Below are 26,780 nucleotides of genomic sequence, written 5' to 3' on the forward strand. Positions count from 1 at the left end.
TGTGGGGTTATTGCAGACCCTCTGGCCCAGGGGCTCCATGTAAAGAACAAACCGCAGGGGCGAAAGAGGGCACCCCTGACGCGTGCCCTGTTGAGGGTGAAGGATGTGAACATTCACTCTTACCAAAGCTGAGGGGAGGTGATGGCAGTTAAGTATCCATTTACAGAATCTTTCTGCCACCCCGAAGCGCGTCGCAACTTGTTCTAAAAAGGGCCAGTGGACCCTATTGAACGTCTTCTCAGCGTCCACTTGTCAGGAGCATGAACTTGTCTTCTGTATGCGTGGATTTCTCAATGATATGCTAGACCCTTTTGGTGCTGTCTCTTGTTTCGCTTTGAGGAATAAAGCCAATTTGGTCTGGCTCTAGGATAGCTGGCATGTGAGGGCCCAACCTAGCTGCTAGAATGCCAGTGAATAGTTTGAGATCCACATTCAAGAGTAAAATTGGTTGGTAGGAGCTGAACCACTGCCAGTCTTTACAGGGTTTGGGAGGGACTGTCAAGAGGGCGGTCAGCATTGAAGCAGGGATAGCGCCTGGGTCGAGAAGAAGTTAAATAATAGAGCCAGAATTGGAGCCAATAAGGGGCAAAACGTTTTATAGTAAAGGGGTGAGAACCCGTCGGGACCTAGGGATTTCAACTGTTTCAATTTTGAAATAGCTGAATGACCTCCTCTACTGTAATGTCGTGTTCCAGGGCCCCAGACTGCTCAGGGGTGTGCAGTGTGATTTGAGCTTCTTCGAGAAAGGAGGAGCCAACCATGAGGTCTAGCTGCTAATCGGAATAGAGGTCAGCATAACAGTCTCCGAAGGATGGAGCAATCGGGGCGTCCTCCGTAATATTGGTCTTATTTGAAGTGAGCGGACCACTGTATTTTGCTGTCTAATGCTCCGTTTGTTGGCCAGCAAACTGCTAGCATTTGTTCGCTCTCCCCCCCCCCCCCTGTAGTAATTGTGACATTTGGAATACCACATAATATTTTCTTATTTTTAGAGTTTTCTATAGCGCAAACCAGACCCAGGGTAGGGTACTGGAGCGCTCTACATACAGAGCAAGGTGAAAACAATTAGTAAACACATTGTATACCAAAACAAAGCATAAAAGTAACGGCATATCGTAAAAGGGTTCGGTGGATAGCAGCATTGAGCATTGTTCTGAGCAATAAAAACAAATTTGACTTTGTGTAGGTCTTAGCTTCGCAGTCTCATTGACTCGAAAGTAGAGGTATTAGGAGGTTGTACTGCTGGGGTCGTGATTGTGCAGTTTTAAGGTAGGAATTTGTTAATCAAGAAAGATTTTGCCTCCTTTTTGAAGAGTCAAATAGGAGATTTTTCTGATGTATGGCGGAAGCGAGTTCCATATTCTTGGCGCCGTTCTGGAGAAAGCTCTGTTTTAAGTTTTGGTCTTGTTGAAACATGAGGGTTTCAGAAGTTGATTGTCTGCGCTCCTAGGGTGTCTGTTTCCTCTCGATGAGGTATGTTTTAGGGCTAGCTACTGGGCGGTGTTGTGGTGTAGCGCTTTGTGAGTGATACAGGCCATCTTTAGGTGGGTTCGAGCTTCATAGGGTAGCCAGTTGAGTACCTTCAGGTGTGGTGATATGTGGTCATATTTCCTGGATCCTCTTATGAGTCTTGCTACGACACTGAGACAGACTTTTCGAGGGTCGGTTGATATTTTGGGAAGTCCTGAGAGGGTTTTACATTTGTATTCCAGCCTCCAGATAACTAAGGACTGAACTGCAGTTTTGAGGTTTGAGTTCTTGACGAGTGGATTCACTTTTCTGAGGTAGCTGAGGTGGAAGCGGGGTTTTCAACCAACAATTTGATATTACTTTGTATGTTAAGGTTCTTATCCAGTGTGTTTCCAAGTAATATGGTGGAGTCCACCAGAGTTGGCGTACAGTTCAGAGCAGTGATCATTTTGATCAACTCATTTGTCACCGTAGAGTTATTAGCTGGGGAGATCAAAAGAAATTCTGTTTTCTGTGAGTTTATCTTGAGGAAGTCGGTCGTTAGCTATTGCACGGTCTTTTCAAGAACTAGATTCATTGTCTTTATCTCTTCGATAGAGGAGATCTTGGTTCGACATAAATGTTGAATAGCGTGGGGTATAGGCTAGAGCCTTGTGGAAATCCTTGTAGGTTAGGTGAGGCAGCGGAAAGCTTTTTGTTGACCATGTTCGATTGGGTTTTGTTTTCCAGGAAGGTTTTGAACCATTGCAGGACTTTCCCAGATAAACCCATCCTGTATTGTAGTCTTAGAAGTTTGTCGCGATTGACCGTATCAAAGGCTGACGAGAGGTCGAGTAGGACTTGCAGGCAGGTTTTGTTGCGGTCAAGAGCTTGAAGGGCGTCTTCTACTATGTGCAGGATGGCTATTTCTGTGCTATGACCAGGTCTGAAACCTGATTGGTGGATGTTCAGTAAATTGAAGTTCGAGATGTGTTGGTTCAGTTGTTGTTGAACACATTTTTCTAAGTCTTTAGCTAGCATGGGAATGTTGGTTATTGGGTGAAAGTTGTTGGGGTCTGAGATGTGAGCTGTATGGTTTTTTAGGATAGGGGTTACTTGTCCCGTCTTCAGGCAATCCGGGATGTGACCTTGTGTTAGCGAGGCATTGATTTTGGTCCAGAGGAGTGCGATCTTATGGTAGAGGTGGGTTAGGCGATTTGAGGGGACAAAGTTACTGAAGTGGTTAAGATTGGTAGTTGCTAGAATATTGGTGATGTCAAGAAGTTCGGATAGTTTTAAGGGAGGCCAGTGAGAGTTATTCGTGGGCAGTGGTAGTGCATGTAGTGCAGAGTTATCGTCTTGCATGCTCTTTGGAGTGACTGAGTTACTTGCCGTCGCAATAAGCTAGAGTTGGAGGGAGTTCATTTTAGTTGTGAAAAATGAGGAAAATTCTTCACTATTCAGCTGCGATTTTGAGGTTAGGAGTGAGAATTTGGCTAATTTGTTAGATTGGTGTTTCAGATTCACAAAGTCTTTTTGGTCTATTTTTAGCCTTGTATAGGTCTGATCTGAAAAACTTTTTTGATTGTAGAATGTTTTTATTAAAGAAGTTTCTAGATTCCTGGAGAAGTTTAAGATGGTGGGGGGAAGGATGTTACCTCCGTTTCCGTTTTGTTGATCTAAGTTTGCGTCTCTTGGTTTAAGGCTCAGCTGAACCATGGGTTTTTGTCTTTGTCCGGAATTCTTTTTAGTTTTGGTGGCACAGCTTGGTCGAAGACTTTGGTCATCAAGGAGTTGTAGTGAGCCATGAGGTCATTGACTTCTGACATGGTATTGGGGGGAGTGAGAACCTTCTCACAGTGGAAGGCTAGGTTGTTCCAAACAGCTTTTTGCCTCTTAGCCATTATTTTGGCTTGACTTGTTTCGCGAAAGCTTTCTTGTTAGATGAGGGAATTTGGTCAGACCATCACAGTATCACCTTCCAGTCACTTGGGGTAACAGAGAGCAAATCAATCGTGTTTTGTTTAGGAATGATCCAGTCCAGAGTAGCACCCTTTGTGTGGGTCGGCTTTGTGATGGCTTGGATCAGGTAGTTGTCTGCTAGGAAGGTTTTAAGGGCGTTAACTGCTTGTCCAGATTGAAATCACCAAGGAATGTGATTGGAGTGAGGGGATGAGTTAGAAGTTATGATTTCCATAAGATGTTCTGTGAACTCCGCGTTCGAACCTGGAGAATGGTAGAGTATATGTAGTTTATGGGAGTGGATGAAAGCTGATTTAACAGAAATCCCAAGGTATTCACAAGAGTCCAGGGGTCCTGAGTGAACTTCGTGATGGTTTATTAAAAAAAAAAAAAGTTTTATATAGAGCTGGCTAGACCCGGAGGTATCAGAGCGCTTTACATGAGGAAGATGCATGGTTTCAGAACATGGTTACAAAGTTACATCAGTTATACAGGCTAAGCCGCTGCCTATTTTTTGAGTCTAATGATGTTGTAGTCTGGAGGGACTAGAATACCTCTGTGTATTGGGTGGGATGTTCTGCTTGGGTTGATGGGGACTGGGAAAATAGTGTATTCTTCTTTATTTGTGGTGGAGCAGGAAGGAGTTTCATATAGCAGTAGTAGTGTTTGAATTTCCTGGTCCGTTATGTTGTTGGGGAGTTTGCATCTGCGCTGGAGTTGGTTGGTTAGAGGCAGGGGGATAGTTACTATCACCTTGTCGACTGTTACTAGAGAATTTTGGAGATTTATAAGTGATTTTTCAGCGAGTTGTAGGATGTTTCTGATTTCTAGGATAACGTTTTGTAAATTCCGAGAAGGTTATGTACGACTGTGTTTTGGGCGAGTCTTGTTGTGCCTGCTGATGGGACCGGGAGATAGGATGTTGGGTGATGAGGGAGGGGCATTGATGTTGGTTCTCCTGATAGATATAGATGAGGCTGTCAATTCAGTGCGTGTTAAAGGAGTTTGAGTTGTTGACGCTTCTTTCCCCGGTCCTGGGTGGAGGCGGGGGTCGTTGAACCACAGGGGAAGATGATGATGATGATGAGGATGAGGATGGGGTGGTGGGAGTAGGTAGGTCCTGAGGTACACTGGGTGGGGTGATGGTGTGGCTTTTTAGTGGGGAACATCGTTTACGATGCGGTTTTTACACCGCAGTGCCTTTACCCCGCAGCTATTACAACGCAAGTCGTTACTACGACTTGCGCTGGATGGCGCTGTGGGATAAGGAATCTTGCAATTTTATATTCCAACACCTTCCCTACTGTTACGGGGACTGGTGTTGGAATATAAAATTATAAGATTCCTAAATCCACGCCCTCCAACGCAAGTCGTTGTAACGACTTGCATTGTAACGACTTGCGTTGTAAGACTTGCGTGGTAAAGACATGCGTTGTTACAACATGCGTTGTAACAGCGTACATCCCTTTTTAGTGCGCAGAGATGATGGGAGTTGATGATGCTTTTTTCATCGGTTCTGGGTGATGTAGGGGGTCGCTGATCTTCATGAGATGAGGGGTGGCGGGCGTAGGTAGGTCCTGGGCGACGTTAGTCGAGGTGATGGTGTGGGTTTTTAGGGTGAAGAATTTGTAGAATAGTTCTAGGTCTTTGTTAGCGGCTTGAATGAGAATGGTGCCATTTTTGTAGGATGTTCTATTCAATGTAGCTCTGAGGTTTTGTGTGGGTGTCGTTGTAAACCTGGTTCCGTAGGGAATATTTTATGGTCCTGGATGGTTAGTAACGTGAAGAAGGTTGATCGCCATTTGGCTATTTTTCTTGTGAAAAATGAGGTGGTTGATTATAATGCCTTTTTTGGATTTGAAGGAGGGGTCTAGGAATTAGGTGTCAGGGTTTTTTTCTGAGAAGATTGTGTTTGAAGGTTTTAGAGGCATTTTGTGATAGATTATGCGGGTATTGAATGAAGTCTGCGCAGTTTCCTTCTGGTATCATGTTTGGTCTAGCCATGCTGTGAAATTCCTTTGGATAAGAAGGGAGCAACCATAGCACAAATGGGTTGAGAGCTGAATCCCAGTTGGTTGTTGCCGAGTGGAATGCTGTTTTGGAGTTAATGAAATGAGATTTTGCCTTTACAAGATGGCTGCCACTTTTGGTTGGGAACCGTTACAAGTTGGCTGCTGTTATGGAGGTAGTTGTTACAAGATGTCTGGCAACTTTGGGAATCTTCCATATGTAGAACAGTTTGTGCCTTGGTTGGGAGCTGTTAGAAGATGGCTGCTGATATAGTGTTAGCCGTTCCAAGATGTCCACCACAATTGGGGAGTCTTCAACCTGCAATCTGGTATTAACTAACACGGTTATAACACTTCGGCCATTTTAAGTGCCTGATATGGAAGTAATGGCTAAAAGAAAATGGCTTCTCTCTGCAAGAAATGACTCGAGCACAAGATTTCGCTCTGCATTAAAGGACACCCTAAGGGCACTGCAATAATATGTTACAAACCAGAAGCGAAGGAAAGCCAGACCTGTCTTCCCGGACGGGTAGACATAGCAAACCAGTTAACGTGTATGCTCAAGCAACCAAAAATTCTCCAATGACTGCTCCAATGAACCCAGCCTCTCCCCTTTGTGAGTCGCAGATAGGGAGGGAGAGGAGGTCTGCCCGCTGTTCAAACACATGCGGGCATCCGGAGGAAACTAAACAGAGTGCGTGGGGTCTCAGAACTGGCTCAAGGGCGTAGGCGATGTGATATCAGCTCGCTGGGTCGTTTAAACATCAGTCTGGAAGAGAGATGAAGCTCCGCTAATCACCTCTGAATAATAATAATTGCTTTATTTAGATCAATGTTCGCTAGCTATGTGAGTGTGCTGGTCAATTCTCGCCAGATTCTTGGCTCCCCAGTGTGTTGGTGAGTGCCCACGAGTTAACTCTCTCGCTTCGTCAGGGAGTCTCTTTTCTTTGTCGATAGTGATCTGTGGCTGAGATAGCGATTAATTCCCCGCTGATGACTGCTTTTAAGGCCTCCAGAGTGTTGCCATGGATATCTCGGGGAAGGGGGAAGTCATTCAGCTCCAAATAAGTGCAGGTGGCCTGCCCAATCTGCTTCACTAATTTGGGACGCGAGAGAAGGGTGTCCCATTACCACCACCAACTGGTGGGACGAGTGGGTTGAGAATTGAGCGACAGTGAGACTGCGGATTCTTCTAATAGAGCTGCCAGGAGTATATCAACATCAGAAGTGAGGCCGAGGATATCCTTTGTACCCAGAAAGGAATATAGCCTTGCATATGTTTTTTGCGCGTGTGAGAGGTAGGAATATTCCAGAGATTGTGGGCGGAATTCTCTCCAGATTTCGTGAAGGCCCATTTCTCTGAGCTCCCAGTATCCCTTCTTAGAGTGTTCCTGTCTGCCCATTTCTGGATGTGGACCTGTCGAGGACATTGTCTAGTACTACATTACAATCCCCCACCATCAGATTGGATCAGTCGTGGGAGGAGAAGACCTCTGTGAGTGCTGCTTGTATGAGTGTTTCTTGTCCCTCGTTCGGGCATAGATGGATGCAACTACTAGGGACCAATGTCTGAGGGCAATGTGGAATGTGAGGAGGCGGCCTTTCACCTCCAGCTGCCTTAGTTCCTTGGAAGGTGTGTGAGAATAAGAGTGCTGCTCCCGCTGGTTTAGTGCGTGTGGGAAGGAGCTGGATCTACGTCTGTTAGTCCTGCAAGAGGAGGTGAGTCTCTTGGAGCAAGCATACGTCTGCCCCAGTGCTCTCCACGTAGGACAAGACTGCTCTGCGTTTGATCGGGCTGTTGAGGCCCTTATCATTTAGGGTGAAGGCTGTAAGCGAGCGAGTCATTCAGGGGGCTTGTTGAAGACTAAGCAATCTCGGTCTTATGGGGCAAATTGCCTTCGAAGCTCTCCACGATAACTCTGGTTCATATCACTTGTGTGTATGTGAAGTACTGTGTAAATGTTGAGCGTGAGTGCATCCAAACAACAAACCAGCCCACCCCTAATTGTGTTACCCCAACAAAAGCATAAAAGCATTAAGACGAAAAGTGACAACTTGCAGTCTACTGTCCAAGAATACAGTGTGGGGTAGTATTGTGGCCAATCCTCCCAAACCCACTGCCTGCCCGCCAACACCGCCAAATACATGTGCATTCACCCTTGTACGTTAAGAGATGTCTGGTAGTGCCAGGGATGGAGTCGATGGCGGCCTGCTGGCACTTTGCGATAGTGTCTTGATCCGGCTCCCTGGCCCGTAGGTGTGCCAGCTTGGGTGCCTGGCGTGTTGGAGAGTATCGGGGGCCAGAATCAGTAGGTGTCTGGTCGATGCCTAGTATCTTGCACTTGTCTTCGAGGTAGCAGAGTTTGTGTAGCCTTCCTTCCAAACGATAGATCAATCCAAAGGGATATCCCCAGGCATCGGGGACCCCCATTTGACCGAGATGGGAGGTCGCTGGTCTGTAAGGTGAATTCTGCCAAGTCCTGGTAGACAGTAAGCGGATGGTTGCGTGCCTTCCGTGGAATGTCCTCCTTCAACCGGAAGTCCTGCAAGCAGACCAGAATGTCCACTGCCAGACCCAAGCCGGCGTGTAGGGGCCATCTCTGTGCACCCGGTCTATTTTTACGTGGAGTTATCAGGCACAAAGTGGAAGAGCTCCGGGACATTCCCCTTAGATCAGTGCCCTCTGTTTTGAAAGGGCTGCGTGGCATCTGCGCTCAGGTCCACCAGATCCCAGCTTCCCCGGGACCCTAAAATGTGTCTGTTCCGCCCCTCTGGGGGCTCCCCTACAGACAGACTGGTCTTTGTGGTCACCGGTCCCCTGGGTAGCTGACGGTAATGAGGACGCGTTCTCCGACAAAGCCGGGGGCCTCTCAGGGCTCCGGGACTCCTTTCAGTGACTTTGTTGCCAGGGGAGGCTACCTCTGCATATGTGGCTGACTAGGCTGCTACTGCCTGCTGGCTGCGCCGATGACTGACTCTCTGGCTTCGAGAGGCAACAGTGGGTCACGTTATTCCCTGCTCGGCCTAAGGCGCTCAGCACACCCAGCTGGAGCTATACTGAGTGAATTCAGCAGCGATTACGGCTTTGGTGGGTGGTGGGGCCGAGGAGACGAAAGACAGAAGTCTCACTCGCCCACCATCTTGGCCACGCCCGAGGGCTTTTTTAAAACTAAGAACTTTGCAACAGAAGAAATGTTTTTCATATCCCATCTTAATTTATTCTATATAGACGTTGGCTTGTTTGCCAACAAAGTTCTATTTGTTTCTTTCATCAGAAGTGATGCACATGCCTGCTCAGGATATACAACTCTCCCCAGCCCATTGGTACATTCAATATCTGAGAATATCCTTGGACAAGTATTTATTTTATGGATAATAAAATTTCTTAGTAGAAAAGAGCCAAGACATCAATTGTTTAATTAAATAACAAAGTGAAAGGGTACGTTTTTAGGTCTCGACCTCTGCCAATGCGCTTGCGCATTGCATATGTCGAGACTATTGAGTTGAAACCAGGAAAGCTAAACCAGGCGGATTGCGCCGAGTGCATGTGTGTCCGTGCACGTGCTTTCCATTTGCTTCCCGAGCCGCCTGCCTGCTTCACACTTCAAAGGAATGCTCCCCCCGCCCACGCAATGCCGAGAGCCAGCGCTTCCCTCCCACTCACTCACTCCCCTTCTCCCCCGCCCCCCACCCCATCCGACTTGTTTTTTTTTTATTGCCGCGCGGCGTCACATTTACAGCCGCGCGGCGCCAATGCTTGTTATAACGTTTCACCCAAATTTTATTCTTCGTTGCTTTTTGGCACCCAAATTTTATTCTTCGTTCCTTTTTGGCCCTCGATTTACTCTGCCATTTACAGCTGCAGTAATTGTACAATTAAGATCCATATTACTGTGTTATACTAGACTCTACACACTATTGAATAGGCTTCCTGTCGCCATACGTGAAGGCTTTCGCATTTTGGTGTATCGTCCTTCAGGTATTTACATTTGAGTTTTGTTTGAGTGTATCCGTGACATGCACTGCCCTCTTGCTCATCCAGATCCTGTCTGGGAGCTCCCCATGTGGCCCAGGTCATGACCCATTTCCTGCCATGAGCTCGTAGAATATATCTAAATATTTTTTGAACATCCATATTCTTTTTCCCCCTCGACATAGTCTGTTATTTTTGACCCCAGTAATTGGTCTTTATTTTAACCATACTGGATCTACTAGGCTAAATCAGTTGTATCAGCTGACTCATGCCGATAGGGTCTTTACCGTGACCCTGTCATGTCAGTTTACGGCAACCGTCTGTTACTGGCATTTGCCTTCCGGCCCAGAGTTTACGTAAATGCAGCCGATTGAGCTACTGCACGCCGCTCATTCAGAACGCATAGATTTTCCACGCATCCCACTCGGGGATGCCTATCTTATCGAACCATCATTTGCTATGGTCAGTTTCGCTACCTTTACCTTGCAACTGCCACCTTGCTCATGTCTACCCCCTTGACATCACTCGCAAGCGGAATGCCGCCTCCAGCACGCCCATTGTTATCGTAGAATTATTTATTATTTTCATATTAATCTCTTATTACACCTTGTTGTTCTGACGTATTATTAATCGTTTTGGCACGATAATTAGAATATTTGTTTTCCGCCTTCTTCCTCTTCAGACATCATGCGTTCGATTTGATAACAATTGTGACTCTTTACTAACCTTAGATCAAGGTATCAACTTCATTGTCATTGCTATCGTCCTCTCCGGTAATAGGCTTCTATCTTCAGGAAATACAAGTCCTCTTGTACTAGTTAGGTCTCTTATAGGACCTCGCTTCCTTTCTAAAGGTACAACTAAGCTCCCTAGTTTCCCTTGTTTTTGTGCCCTTCTGCCCTCTGAATCACCACATCATCACTCAGCGCCACCCTAGCATCACTCAGCACCACCACATTATCACTCAGCACCACCACATTATCACTCAGCACCACCACATTATCACTCAGCACCACCACATTATCACTCAGCACCACCACATCATCACTCAGCACCACCACATTATCACTCGGCACCACCACATTATCACTCGGCACCACCACATTATCACTCGGCACCACCACATTATCACTCGGCACCACCACATTATCACTCGGCACCACCACATTATCACTCGGCACCACCACATTATCACTCGGCACCACCACATTATCACTCTGCACCACCACATTATCACTCTGCACCACCACATTATCACTCTGCACCACCACATTATCACTCTGCACCACCACATTATCACTCTGCACCACCACATTATCACTCTGCACCACCACATTATCACTCTGCACCACCACATTATCACTCTGCACCACCACATTATCACTCGGCACCACTCTGCACTACCACATTATCACTCTGCACCACCACATTATCACTCTGCACCACCACAGCACCACTCGGCACCACCACAGCACCACTCGGCACCACCACAGCACCACTCGGCACCACCACAGCACCACTCGGCACCACCACAGCACCACTCGGCACCACCACAGCACCACTCGGCACCACCACAGCACCACTCGGCACCACCACAGCACCACTCGGCACCACCACAGCACCACTCGGCACCACCACGGCACCACTCGGCACCACCACGGCACCACTCGGCACCACCACGGCATCACTCGGCATCACTCGGCATCACTCGGCATCACTCAGCGCAACCACAGCATCACTCAGCGCAACCACAGCATCACTCAGCGCAACCACAGCATCACTCAGCGCAACCACAGCATCACTCAGCGCAACCACAGCATCACTCAGCGCAACCACAGCATCACTCAGCACAACCACAGCATCACTCAGCGCAACCCCAGCACCACCACATTATCACTCAGCACCACCACATTATCACTCAGCACCACCACATTATCACTCAGCACCACCACATTATCACTCAGCAGCACCACCACATTATCACTCAGCAGCACCACCACATTATCACTCAGCAGCACCACTACATTATCACTCAGCAGCACCACTACATTATCACTCAGCAGCACCACTACATTATCACTCAGCACCACTCGGCACCACCGCAGCACCGCTCGGCGCAACCGCAGCATCGCTCGGCGCAACCGCAGCATCGCTCGGCGCAACCGCAGCATCGCTCGGCGCAACCGCAGCATCGCTCGGCGCAACCACCACAGCACCACCACCGCACCACTCGGCACCACCACCGCACCACCACCGCACCACTCGGCACCACCACCGCACCACTCGGCACCACCAGATTATCACTCGGCACCACCAGATTCTCACTCGGCACCACCAGATTATCACTCGGCACCACCAGATTATCACTCGGCACCACCAGATTATCACTCGGCACCACCAGATTATCACTCGGCACCACCAGATTATCACTCGGCGCCACCACTCGGCACCACCACAGCACCACTCGGCACCACCACAGCACCACTCGGCACCACCACAGCACCACCACCGCACCACTCGGCACCACCACCGCACCACTCGGCACCACCAGATTATCACTCGGCACCACCAGATTATCACTCGGCACCACTCGGCGCCACCACAGCACCACTCGGCAGCACCACTCGGCACCACAGAACCACTCGGCGCCGCCACAGCACCACTCGGCGCCGCCACAGCACCACTCGGCGCCGCCACAGCACCACTCGGCGCCGCCACAGCACCACTCGGCGCCGCCACAGCACCACTCGGCGCCGCCACAGCACCACTCGGCGCCGCCACAGCACCACTCGGCGCCGCCCCAGCACCACTCTGCGCCGCCCCAGCACCACTCTGCGCCGCCACAGCACCACTCTGCGCCGCCACAGCACCACTCTGCGCCGCCACAGCACCACTCTGCGCCGCCACAGCACCACTCTGCGCCGCCACAGCACCACTCTGCGCCGCCACAGCACCACTCTGCGCCGCCACAGCACCACTCTGCGCCGCCACAGTACCACTCTGCGCCGCCACAGCACCACTCTGCGCCGCCACAGCACCACTCTGCGCCGCCACAGCACCACTCTGCGCCGCCACAGCACCACTCTGCGCCGCCACAGCACCACTCTGCGCCGCCACAGCACCACTCTGCGCCGCCACAGCACCACTCTGCGCCGCCACAGCACCACTCTGCGCCGCCACAGCACCACTCTGCGCCGCCACAGCACCACTCTGCGCCGCCACAGCACCACTCGGCACCACACACACCACTCGGCACCACACACACACCACTCGGCACCACACACACACCACTCGGCACCACACACACACCACTCGGCACCACACACACACCACTCGGCACCACACACACACCACTCGGCACCACACACACACCACTCGGCACCACACACACACCACTCGGCACCACACACACACCACTCGGCACCACACACACACCACTCGGCACCACCCCAGCACCACCACATCACTCGGCACCACCACAACACCACCACATCACTCGGCACCACCACAACACCACCACATTATCGCTCGGCGCAACCGCAGCACCACCACATTATCGCTCGGCGCAACCGCAGCATCGCTCGGCGCAACCGCAGCATCGCTCGGCACCACCGCAGCATCGCTCGGCACCACCGCAGCATCGCTCGGCACCACCGCAGCATCGCTCGGCACCACCGCAGCATCGCTCGGCACCTCCGCAGCATCGCTCAAAAACCAAACATAAATAAAAAAAATTGTCATTTACAAGACCATTAGCTCAACGTTTCATAATGCGAGACCTATTGCATTGCAAATGCTTGTTTTTTATTGTGTTTTACATATGTTTTTTGGTGCATAATTGCATGTTCTTGTTTACGTTACAGATGGAACCTGACGTCTTGTGGGACCAGCGTTGCCAGTTCAGAGTGCAGTGAAGAATTGTTTTCATCGGTTTCAGTTGGGGACCAGGATGACTGCTACTCTCTGCTAGATGATCAAGAGTTCACGTCTTTTGATCTCTTCCCAGAGGGCAGTGTCTGCAGCGATGTTTCTTCATCCATTAGCACCTACTGGGATTGGTCGGACAGTGAATTTGAGTGGCAGGTGTGATTTGCTCTTCTTTTGTCATGTGCAAGCCTGGCTTAGGGCCCAGGCAGGTTTTGCAGAATGTATAACTGCTACCCCTATTCTTGAAACCAATAAAAAAAATCTTTGAGGTGGATCAAAGGTCATCAAAAGCATTTAATCGGGCACAAATGTTTTTGTGCTCATTTTTATTAGTAGCAGCAGCGTAAGAGGCACATATTAGCAGCTACTCACTAGGGTTTAATGCTTTAGATATCACGAGAATTGCACATAATGGAGCAATTAGCAAACATATTTTGAGCTTGTATGTCCAATATGCTTTTAGCACCCAGGAACTACATTTCGATGACTGCTGCATAAAATTGAGTCAAGTAGTTTTGGCACCAGATTTAGCTCCATATTTTGACAGATGTAATTTTCTCTACTAGCATTATATATAATGAGAGCAATATGTTGTAAATATTACTGAGAGATGACTGGCAATTTGGATCTTCTAATCTATCCCTTTAAAACATTTACAAAGTGCTGAACTACGTGTGTTGGCTTAACCCATTAGATTATGTGCCCTTTTTAAAAGTTAGTGGCACACCACGCTTTGGCCTTCATAACATTCTTCCAGAAATGGTGTCCAGGCTAAATTTGTATCATTTTCCCCACATATTGGGGGATTTTAAATGTGCCAATGTGCCCATTGTTTGTAGATTCCCCTGGAAGGAACCTAGAAAATAGCAAAAATGTAGCTATATTTTGCTGATTTTACTCATTAAAAAAGCACTCTACAAGGGAGCTTTTATTCCCATGCACAAAATAGTCAAAAAGTAGCTCTTTTTTAGAAAGTATATATCATTTGGTTTCCTTCTAGGGAGGTGGGTTATTGGAAAGGGCATCGCCTCTTTCCTGCACTGTCTGTCCCTTCCTCCTCGCCAGGAAAGTAGGGCAATGCTGCCTTGATGTGACTGCTGAGGTTCAGTCTGTATTGCAGTGCTTCCAGGGAAATTGCCAGATTTAAAGGTAAGGGAGTTCTCTGGTGATGGTACCAGAGTTTTTCTAGAGTATCAGTACTACAAGTTTTAGCTTTATGTTTTTAGCACTAAGAATGGAATGCTTAATACAGACTTCAAAATACTTCAACCGTCTAAAAGTGGTGGTTAGTGTTCGACTTGTAGTACATTTGCACTGCCATTTGTAGTAAAGTTACGTTTTTGTTTGAGAGGTGGAGACATTCTCCTGAAGTTCCCTCTCCGTTTTCTTTTGCATTCAGTTGGCTCCAACTGACGTGGGATATATGATTTTGAAACACATTATTCAAAGTTAAACTGGTGCTCTCCCTTTAGGTTGGGAATTTACACATTTCATTGTTTGTAGTTTTGCTTTAAGGGGTAATTATGATTTCAGAAAATCATTTGAAAAGTATTGCATTCTTTTCAAAGCAGATTTTTTGATCTTTGACAGTTAAATAGGAATTATGTTTGGTTGTGGTTGCTCTAATTTTGCAGGTTCCACATCTAAATGTAGAACACAAAGTGCCCACCTTTTTAATTTTGTCAAATAACTCAAGTTTGCTAATAATGAACATAAACTGATTGGTGATGTAGCACAGATTCACATTGCTGCCTGATAAAACTTTTTGTGTAACGTGTATACTAAACTCCTAGTCGAGGGACCATTTTATTGGTTTTCATTTCGGAGTTCAAACCTAATTCGCAGTATTGAATTGAATTAAATTATCAAAAGAAAAACAGGATGCTGACTACCAGAAGGTAGTTCAGTTTAAAATGTAAGGCACATCTCCGTGATGGAACTGAAAGCAGATGTTGGCTGGGACAAATTTGCAACAATCCATATACTGGTTTGAATATGCATGTATTGACCTATGTGATAATTTGTTCCTATACAAATACATTTTCTTTTTACCACCCTACAAGTTGCCTGGCAGTGATATCGCAAGTGGAAGTGATGTTTTATCTGATGTTATACCAAGTATCCCCAGCTCTCCCTGCCTCGCCTCAAAAAAGAAGAATAAGCACAGAAATCTTGATGAGCTCCCGTGGAGCGCAATGTCAAACGACGAGCAGGTAAAACATGTTTTAATATTTACTTGAACTTTGTGTTGCCCACAAGAAGCTAATAAGCACCAATTAACTTATGTAGAGAAGAGTTGGATCCCCACTGATAATGTCATTGAATAGAAAAAAGGGTTGTAAACTCTGCAGATTTTAGTGTAGCATGTGAAAACGGAGACTAAAAAGCAAAGTGCCAAAGACAGTGCTGTGCAAATATATCTAGTGCACAATAACGACTTGTAGCAAAAATGTCATCACATACCAAAGGCAAGGATTGCTAGTTTGAGGTTTGCTCACAACTAGCTGTGCCACCTCCAGCATCAGCTTACAGTAAAATCTCTTAAAGGTGGACTCTGTAGACCAATCAGCCTCCTGCATTATGTCCTGCAAGCAAGCTCCTAAGCAGAAAGCCTTCGCTGATTGTGCTCCAAACCTTTTAGTATCAATACCTGCTTCCTGCATAGTCCACTGCACCCAGTGGGCTATAGTAGATGAAGATACCACTGTGTACCCTTTCTCTAATGCAATGTGGAGTTTTCCTTTCGCCCAGAGGACGACCCTCCTCTGTCATGTCCTCATAGGCCTTAATGCATTGTACTTTTTAGACAACAGTGGTCCCTTTTAGGAGGGATATCCAAGACCATAAATATAGACTCCGTTGTTTACTATATTGATTTTTCATGTCCGGCCGGACAGAGGTCCGATATTTACTTGCAAGTAATAAGGATGAATATCACACAACAGTCCACAAAGTGGGGCACAAGCCTGTACCCTACGTAACACATGTGCAACATACAATAGATAACAAAACTGAAACAAAAGGGCTTATAGGCAAAAGCTTAAGGTTCGTTGCCCCCATAATTACAAAATGTCAAGTTTCAACAAAACAGAACGAGCACCTTTACATTTGAAGTACACATAAGATTTGGAATGTATAAGGTGTTTAAAAATGTTGACAGCGTTTTGATCCGTTACCACGTTACACGGATCATCAGGACATAGATATTATGCCTAACAATATGAAGCCTCAGATGCCGACAAGGGAAAAACGAAAGGTAGGCTAAGAATTGAAGCGCGGTACGAGTAGTATCCGCGATAATGGTACAACGAACTCCAAGGTACGGAGTAAGCAGGATGTTACCTAATAGGTATTTGGGTCGCATCAGCAATTCACGGGGAGGAGGTTCAAAACTGTACGATCACAGATCCGTTTTAGTCTGACGTATGGGAGTTGGGCGATGGCATGGTAGCCGGGCTGGGGAAATGCAGCGGCACAATCGCGGGTTCTGCAGAATTGGTCCCTCAGAACCCACGATAGTGCCGCTGCATTTCACCAGCCCGGCTACCATGCCGTCGCCCACCTCCCATACGTCCGACTAAAACGGATCTGTGATAGTTTTGAACCTCCTCCCTGTGAATTGCTGACGCCAACCCTAATACCTATTAGGTAACATCCTGCATACTCAGTACCTTGGAGTTCGTTGAACCATCATCGCGGATACTACTCGTACTGCACTTCAATTCTTCGCCTACCTTCCGTTTTTCCCTTGTCGGCATCCGAGGCTTCAAATTGTTAAGCATAATATCTGTCCTGATGACGATCTGTGTAACGTGGTAACGGATCGAAACGCAGTCGACATTTTTAAACACCTTATACATTCCAAATCTTATATGTACTTCAAATGTAAAGGTGCTCGTTGTGTTTTGTTGAACCTTGACATTTTGTAATTATTGGTGCAACGAACCTTAAGCTTTTGCCTATAAGCCCTTTTGTTTCAGTTTTGTTATCTATTGTATGTTGCACATGTGTTAAGAAGGGTACAGGCTTGTGTCCCACTTTGTGGACTGTTGTGTGATATTCATCCTTATTCCTTTTTTTTTTTTTAAACCTTTATTTGGAGATAAGCCAGAGAAAAGGCAGTGCAATCATGATACATACAGTCGTACATGGACAATACAAAAAAGCGATTCAATCAAGGAGTCCGGAATACAGGTTGACATATAAATCAGTGCAGTCAGTAACGGATAAAGGCAAGTATCGCTCACAAATGGGCATCACATAGTACATACTAACAGAATGGCATACAATGGCATGGGCAGAAGCTGTCAGTACAAAAATCCAAATGAAAGGGAGAGTCCCACCGTACCAGCAGTGAACAGCACCCTCCACGCACGATATAGTCCATACAGGCCCCCCCTTGTTCGCCAACAGAAAGCAGACAGGCATTGGACCACCAACGCGGTCACAGGAGTGTCACAGAAGGGAATACAAACCCCTCAACTCAGCAGGAGAAGGAGATAATCCACCCCCCACCCAACGCCAGAGGACCAGCAAATGCAATACAATATCTCAAACTCTACGCCGGTGTTAACCAACCCCAACCCGGTCCTCACTTTCAGATTCAGAGTCCTGCACAGCTCTAGTGAGGAGGTACACCTGTAACTGGCTCCAAAAATCCTTGGGCCTACACCTCACGGGCATCAGCTCCGCGTAGACATTATATTGGTCCTGACAATAAATGAGATCACGTAGCCAATCCTTGAACCGTGGCACCCTGCCACGACCCCAACAGGTCACTCTACGTTTGGCTAACAACAAGGCCACGTCAGCAAATCTACGGTGGAGGGCAGGCACGTCCCTGGAATAACCCAGCAGCATCACTAAGGGGTCGAACACCACTCCATCCTCAGTCATAATCTGAAGGGCCGCATGGACCTGAACCCAATACTCCAGAACCCCTGCACATTCCCACGCCAAATGCAGAAAGTCGGCACCCTCTGCTCGGCACCTAGCACATCTGTCATCGTCCGCTAAATGAAACCGAAGTTTCCTCGCCGGGGTGTAATAAAACCTTTGGACGAATTTGTAATGTATGATTTTCAGACGGCAACTGGAGGAGACATTGGCAGTAAGACCACAGCAGTACGTCTATTGCTCGTCAGTAATAGGGACGCCCAACTCAGCAACCCACTGCTCCCGTACCCGACTGGTCGGGACAGAACTTTGCCGCCGAATGGCACCATACAACTTCGAAACTAAATGACGACCATCTGAGACCAGGAGCACATGGAGAGGGAGGGTCACCTCCGGTTCCGAAGGGAAATCCGGCAACACGGCACGTAAGCCCTGTCTCAGACGCACATAATAAAACCGCTCCAAAGGGGAACAGTCAGCAGTTCCAAAAAACTGAGCCTGGGTACGAAAAGCACCCTCATGAAAAACGCCACCCCACGTAAGGATTCCAAGCCGCTTACAAAGACGCTGAAACCCCGTTTCCTGCAACAGAGATAGATCAGGGTGATAGGCTAGAGGCAGTGCCGGCGAGTAGAGAAAGGAAACCCCCAACAAACGCGCCACCCGTTTCCAAGCGTCTACTGTGCATGTCACCGTCGTTTGATGCGTGTCCACATCAGACACATTGCCCAGCACCAATCCCTCCAGTGGGAGCGGATGGGCAACCCAATGTTCAGCCGCAACTTGTGGCATAAACGGCGTGGGGCGCATCCAATGGTAAGCATAGTGCGTTTGAGCGCTAAGGTAGTAAAGCTCAAAATCAGGGACATCAAAGCCCCCCATCAGAATAGGGTAACGTAAGGGTAGTCCAGGCCACACGTGGCTGTTTGCCCCCCCAAAACAAACGAATGAGCTCAGAACGGAGCCTACGAAAAAAGTAAGCCCCAGGGTGATACGGAATATTTTGAAAAAGGTATAGAAACCGGGGCAGGACCACCATTTTGATAAGGGACGCCCGACCAGCCATGGAAAGAGGCAACGACATCCATCTAGTGACGTCATCCGCCAGCTTGGTAATCGCTACGCCATAATTAAGCCTGACAGTCTCCCCCCTGTCCAATGACACAACAATACCGAGGTACCGCAGCTCTGAATCGCACCACTCCAAAGGGAAATAAAGAGGAAATCTACGAACCGCCGCAGTGAGCGGGAAGAGTTGGGATTTCTGCCAGTTGATGTGTATCCCGGAGACACCCCCGAAAGCGACCAGCTCACGCAATAGTGCATTAAGGTTGTTCTGTGGATCCTTCACATAGAGCGTGACATCATCCGCATATAAAGAGATCCCGACCTGGCGTTGAAAACAATTCAAAGCGCTCTGCTGGTGTCGCTGGCGAATCCTGCAGGCTAAGGGCTCTATGGCAATGGCAAATAGGAGGGGCGAAAGGGGACACCCCTGTCGGGTTCCCCTAGTAAGAGGAAATTGGGGGGAGAACACACCATTCACCACCACTCTCGCCACCGGGTCGGTATATAAGAGCTTGACCCAAGATATAAAGATCCGAGGAAACCCCATCCGGCATAGGACATCAATAAGGTAACCCCACTCCACTGAATCAAACGCCTTAATGGCTCTAGGAAGATGGCGGCGACCGGGAGCTCAGGAGCAATGGTCGGGATAAGGGAAAACAAAGTCCGAAGATTGTGGGAAGTAGCGCGACCAGGCACAAACCCCGACTGGTCGGGCAAGACAGTAACAGGCATGAGCTCAGACAATCTCACCGCCAAAACCTTTGCGAGTATTTTGACATCACAATTAAGTAATGAGAGGGGCCTATAGGAACCCACGTCCAGGGGATCCTTACCCGGCTTGAGCAACGAAGTAATAGCGACTTCTCTCATGGAGCACGGCAGTCGTCCCTCCTCCAGGGACTCCTCAAAAACCTCGCGGAGAACGGGGGCCATAATGTCCACATAACATTTATAGAATTCAGCAGGAAGGCCGTCCAAGCCAGTGGCCTTTCCTTTATTCAGAGACATGATGGCATTCCTGATCTCTTCCACCTCCAGAGGTCTACCCAAGAACGCCCGATCGTCCGACAACCAACAGAGCGCCAAATCATCCAGGAATCCGCCATATCGTGTCTCCCCTGACTGCTGTGTTGTGTACAGTTGGGTGTAATGGTGAATAAATGTACGCTGAATCTCCGCAGTGTCCCGACAGCGAGTGCCATCCGGCAAAACCAATTCCAGCACGTCCGAACCATACCTTTGATGCCTAGTAAGCGCAGCAAGGACCTTCCCCGGCCTCTCCCCTTCACAGTACCTCCTCGCCGTCCAGTACTTCCCCCTATGTTTAGCCTCCCTGGCAGCCTCTTTCTCATATTCGGAGAGCTTGGTGCGGAACTGGCCCAATAGATCGGGATCAGAACCAGCCTGCAATCTGCGCTCCAAGTATCGTAAATCCCCCTCCAAGCCCTCGAGAGTTCGAACAATCAATTTAAGCATCCCACAACTCTTGGATATAGTGACACCTCGGATCGTAACCTTAAAAGCCTCCCATATAACCTCGACACTATCAACAGTGCCTTTGTTCCTCGGGAAGAACGCTTCCACCTCCTCGCCAAGTTCCGCTTTAAACACAGGGTCAAGCAAGGCAGTCAGGAAAAGGCGCCAAGGTGGGCACGGCCTGTGCAGCCCGGGCACAGAAAGCACAACCCTCACCGGGCAGTGATCTGAGTATGTCCGAGCTAGATGTACCACCTCCCGCAGACCAGCTACCAGCCCCCTGGAGAGAAAGACATAGTCCAGCCTCGCCCATGAGCGTGCATGCGCAGTGTAATGTGTGCCCTCCCTAGTAGCAGGGTGAGAATACCTCCAGCTGTCAATCAATCCAGCTTCCTCCACAATACCCCGCAAAACATCCCTAGCTTGCACATTGTACTGAGGGCATCCGTCCGACCTATCCATCTGAGCTTGAAATGCAAAAGTGAAATTCCCCCCCCCCCCCCCCCCCCCCCCCCCACACACACAATATGAGAGGCATCGACAGCAAGCACATGGCCCCACAGGGTAAGGAAGAAAGCTGGTGTATCAATATTAGGAGCATAGCAATTGACAAACAGCACAGTGATCTGCCCAAGCCGCCCCCATAACAGCACATAGCGCCCCTCAGGATCCTCCACAGATCCCAGTTCTTGAAAGGCGAGCGATCTTTTAACAAGAATAACAGCCCCACTAGCATACGAGGAGTACGATGTAAATACCCTAACGGCAGCCCACCAAACCTAGGAGCAAGCCCAGGCCGCAGATGCGTCTCCTGCAGGAGGGCCACATGAATAGCATGCCTATCCAAATACTGTAGCACATTTCAACATTTCCTGGCATCATTAAGACCCCGTACATTCCAGGACAATATTGATATCTTGTCTATAGTTTCAGTCGACATAAGCCATGATCGGGGCACCATAGGACCCAGTGATAAGGGGCAGTGTGCCAGACTCCCAGCGCCAGACAGCAACACGTCACCAGCCCAAACCACAATCGCCCCACTACATACACTCCACAGACATCCCAGCCATCTCCAAACCAACCAACCAGAACCCCACCTCCCATTTTCAAACAGCACCATCCGTGCAACAGGCACGCAAGAAATACAACACACAGTGCGCAGCATACACATCTCTCCCGGTCCTCAACACGCACGCGCATTCCCCATGTAGCGCGCTCACTTCCATCCAGCAGACGGAGATAGCGGCCATGACGCTCAGGCCCAAGGAGCACGAAGGCACGGGTCCCAGGACCAATAATGTCCAGCATGTCAAAGGACCAGCCTGTGCAGCGGAAATGTATCCGTATCTGCGCAAACACACAGCAAGAGCAAACAGCACCATAGTCCAAAGGACCGGGCCAAACACGTGTCACCCACATAGTCCCCTCCCCCACCTCCCACCTGATGAATCCCCAACTATCAGGACACTCAAACACCAACCCCCCTCCATTCCCAAACACCCATCCAGTCAACCAACAAAGGACTAGAAACCAAACCAAAGGTAATAGTGGGGAACACCCTATGGGGTACCCACTAGAGGTGCACAGCACCACTCCCACACACCACGCCAGTCTCCGAGCCAACGAGTCACACACGGCCCAGGCGCAGTGCGGGGGGTGGGTGCCCGGAGCGCAACAAAGGCGCCAACCATCGTTCCCATACTGTCCCCAAGAACCGTCACTCAAACATAAATCAGCAATCCACCACGATTATCCCCCACAGTACAAGGCAAGGTAGCACCGAGGCCACAGAAACAGTCAAGCGCATGGGCGCGCAAGGCAGGCACCATCAACGTCTCATGAATGCAAAATCACCCCATTCAAGCGACCTCCTCCTCAGCCGCCGAATGGTCGCCGTCGGGGTCCCGGTCACCTCTCCGGTCCGCAGCAGATCGTTCACGCTTGAGACGCTTTACAAAGTCCTCAGCATGCTGCGGGTTAGTGAAAAAGTGCTGCTTTGCCTGATGAGTCACCCTCAGCTTAGCAGGATAAAGCAAAGCATAGTCCACTTGAAGGTCTCGATGTTTCTTTTTTACCCCTAGGAACTTACGACGCTGGTCCTGCACCATCGGCGTGAAATCCGAGTACACGGTAAAGGAAACCCCATCAAAAGAGAGGGTACGATTAGTGCGGGCAGCCTTGAGGGCAGCGTCCCGGTCGCGGTAATTTAGAAGTCGTGCAATTATAGGGCGCGGCGCAGCCCCAGAGGCCGACCGAGGCCCCAGTGAACGGTGCGCCCTCTCAACGATGAACTGCGACGAGAAGGCCTCCGTACCAATGGCACCCACAAGGAGTCTCTCCACATATGTCTCCATTTTCCCAACATTCATCGACTCCGGCACTCCTACTATGCGTACGTTGTTGCGCCTACTCCTCGCCTCCAACTCCTCATTCTTAGCGGCAATCACCCGCAATATATTGTCAATCCTCGCCAACTGGGTGGTATGAGTGGCAGCAGTATCGTCGTGGTCAGAGATGCGCTGTTCCGCCGATGTTAGGCGTTCCTCGTGCACATCTAGCTTCTGCACCACCGCATCCATGCGCGACGACAGTTTGTCCACTTTGTCCACTATAGTGGCAAACCCTTGCCTCATCTCCTGCATCATCTGCTGAAAGTCCGGGGCTTGTGGCTGCGGCACCGTATCAGCGACAGGCAGGAGGGGAGACCGCGAAGTCCCAGCTTCCTGCATCAGGCGCGTACCCCTCCTGGCTACCCCCGAGTCAAAGGATAATTTGGACTGCTTAGTGTCCGGTTTCCCCATGGTAAACCGCTACCAGCTCGATGGGGCACACAAGTCAATAAAGGCCAAGTCGTAGGCTGTGCCCAACACGCGACCACTCACCACAGTCGGGGGCACGAGCAGGCATGGATACCCCGCCACTCCCGACGAAACAATGGCCGCCGCTCCCCTCAGGCCAAGGGCTCGTCTCCTGAGCGCCCAAACGACAAGCTGCGGCGTCTTCGCAATTCAACAGCTCCAGGACAGTTAGAAGTGGAGACCGTCATCCAGTCCCGTCCCAGGGGAGCGCTCCGCAGCGCGCCCAGTCGGCAATCGGGTCCGGAGGAGGGAGGGGGACCCGGGCCTCCACCCCACGTGCGAAGCCTCGGGCTAGAGTAGAAGGTGACGCCGGGCTATGGAGCACCTGACATCCAGAGCGCGAGTCAGGGAAACTTGGAGCCCTCGTAACTTCGGCTAGCAAGCTCCGATCTGCACAGGAGTTGGACCGTGGGTGGTCAGTCGGTATACCAGCAGAAATCTGGGGTCAGATCAGGGCGCAGTGATGGTCAGCAGGATCAATAAACTGATAATAGCTCCGGGCAGCAGGAGCCTCACGGCAGTGCGGCCATTCTGCAGTGCGCCCTCTAGCACCCCCATATTCCTCCTTATTTCTTGCAAGGAAATATCAGACCTCTGTCCAGCCGGACGTGTCAAATCAATATAGTAAACGACTGAGTCTATATCTATTGTCCGTGATATCCCTCCTAAAAGGGACCACTGTTGTCTAAAAATAATTACTCCCAAGGTCCCTTTCTGACTTCATTTGGGTCCCCTTGTTGTTTTCAAATATATTTAATGTATTGTACTACACACAGTTTGGGTACATCTCTGAAAGCCAGGTAGGAAGTGAAGCGGGTACCAGTCTTAGTCCATCTACTTACTGTAAATGCCACCCTATCTGGGGAAAATACTTTCTGAAAGATCAAGTACTCTGACGTCCAAAACCAATCTGCATGAGACCAGACATAGACGCATTGCCAAAAAGGCATAAAGAGTCTGCACTCCTTCTCTTGATTGAATAACTCCATCCTTAAGTGATCTCGTGTGATTGCGTGCCACCAGTAATATGCGGATCTGCCCCGAACCACAAAGGTAACATATTTATGAAAGAACCAAGCACTGCCCTTGTACTCTTGTCCTGGTGCACTCTTACTCTCAACCAACCCAAAGGTTGGTTGAGAGTAAGAGTTAGTGATGAGTGAACGCGGGTGAACGTCGGAAAGGAAATGAAGTCTCTACTGGCAGCAAATCAACGTTTGCTTAAGGTGGGAGGACACAGTTCTTTTTCCAAAAATCACTTGATGGAGGGGGTAGGAATAACGAAGTGGCTAGTATGAGTATTTCCAGGATGCTTTGAAACAACAGGGTTAGTATATAAGGACTAGGCGGGAGGACACTAGAGAGCTTATTGTAGTTGCACATAGTTATTACCACAGTTCTTTTCACAATTATTGACGATCGTAGTAGCCTTGATTTAGGAAGGGAGAGGGCATGATTTATGAAGTAGTTTGCAGTTGTATTTCATTGTGATTTGAAACAACCAGATGTAGTATATATGAATTAGAACGGCATTATCAAGTGACACTGTTTTACTTTACGTTCCAGATTCCCCTGACGAATAGCCTGCCAGGCTCGAAATGCATTGGGATTATTTATATCCTGATCATTTTTGCACAGAGATCAGTTTGTGTGTACTACTGTACGAAGCTTGGAAGGGCGTACAGTATGTATTTGAAAATGTCTAAAGACTACAGATTGTATCTCACTGTCTCTGTTGTGGTAAAGGAAACGAAGAATTAAAAAGTAATCAGGAGGAAGAAAATCAAACTGATAAATAGATTACTGTGGAGTTCTCGTAGGAACATGATTTATTGGAGGGAGTTGTTCCCTCTCGGCTCCGTGCACCAGGACAAGAGTTCATGGACAGTGCTCGGTTCTTTCATAAATATAGAAGCATTGCCAACCTAGTTGAAAGTTCTTTCAATGATAAAAATCTTTTTAGTTGCTGGAACAGAAAAAGGTTGAGAACCTGATTGACACCCCACAACTCTGAGAAACCAGGTTCTTGAGTAAGGGAGAGCCTTATCCTTCTCAGTAAGCAGAAGACAGAAGGATGTTCTTCCCACCGGATTGCTGTCAGCCACAGCATGCCCCGCTGAAATGGCAGATGTGAAGGTGTTAATGAGCTGGTAGTCTAGCCCTTCCTCCGCTAGGCTGAAAAAAGTGATTCAGGATTTTGACAACTCCTGCTCCCACTGAATCCACACCCCATTGCAGAGCCCAACGAACCCATCTCGTCCAGGGTGTCTGGTAATGCTTCATCATGATGTCTGCCCAGTCCTTGGAAAGGAGGAACTCCGAATGTTGCGAAAGCCCTGGTGTGTCCAGCGTCGCCTGTAATCAGCCTGGCCATCTGCTGCTGGGAACCGCCCCTCACCAATTTGTGTTACATGAGATCTGGATTCTGCAGAATGGGAGGAGAGGGGGAAATCTGATTGGAAAATCCTAGGAAAGTTCCAGAAGAACCAGAAATCACACTTGAAACCTCCACAAGGATGTTATGATGACCACCTCCGCCCTCTAGTGGTGCCCCTGGACTGACTCTCTGTTGATCATTCAAAAGGGGCACAAAGCATTTCCCTTCTCTGGAGCCCAATCTTGCAGAAATGAGTCTGTTGTCACTGCTTAAGGGTCGAGCCTCTAGCTGAAGAACTGGGGCAGCTGGTGGTCGAGCTGAGAAGTAAACATGTCAATTGAGAATGGGACTCATGTCTGAGAGCTGCAGGAACTACTGCGGGTCTAGATACCAGACTCACCGGGTGAAAGAGGTAATCTGCCACCTGATTTGATTGACCCTGGAGGTACTCCGCTGTCACAGAGGTGTGATTCTCCAAGCAAAAGTTTCAGAAATGCAATGCCAAGTCCACCAGAGCATTAGATCTGGTACCCTCCAGGTGATTGATATAACATACTGATGATGATTTGTCCATCTGCAGAAGGACACAGGGTTGAATCCTGTCCTTGGTCCAACAGCGCACCGCGAAAGAACCTGCCAGGAGCTCCAAACAGTAGATATGATAGATCTGTTCTTGTGGTGACCAACTTCCTCCTGTGAAGAATTCCCCACACTGAGTGCCCCAACCGGACGGGCTTGCGTCGGATACTTATCACCAAGTCAGTAATGTATCCGAAGAT

General features: G+C 48.8%; 1 protein-coding gene across 1 annotated transcript in view; it reads left to right on the plus strand.

Annotated features, from left to right (window-relative positions):
* Nucleotides 1-26,780, plus strand: part of FAM199X (family with sequence similarity 199, X-linked) — a 113,476-nt gene that overhangs the window by 52,425 nt on the left and 34,271 nt on the right. Inside the window, exons 2-3 of the mRNA XM_086918572.1 lie at nucleotides 13,257-13,476; nucleotides 15,384-15,533. Coding sequence (XP_086774698.1) covers nucleotides 13,257-13,476; nucleotides 15,384-15,533 — 370 coding nt within the window. The remainder of the gene's footprint in view (nucleotides 1-13,256; nucleotides 13,477-15,383; nucleotides 15,534-26,780) is intronic.

Source organism: Lissotriton vulgaris, chromosome 4_1 (assembly GCF_964263255.1).
Source record: "Lissotriton vulgaris chromosome 4_1, aLisVul1.2, whole genome shotgun sequence".
Lineage (NCBI taxonomy): Eukaryota > Metazoa > Chordata > Amphibia > Caudata > Salamandridae > Lissotriton > Lissotriton vulgaris.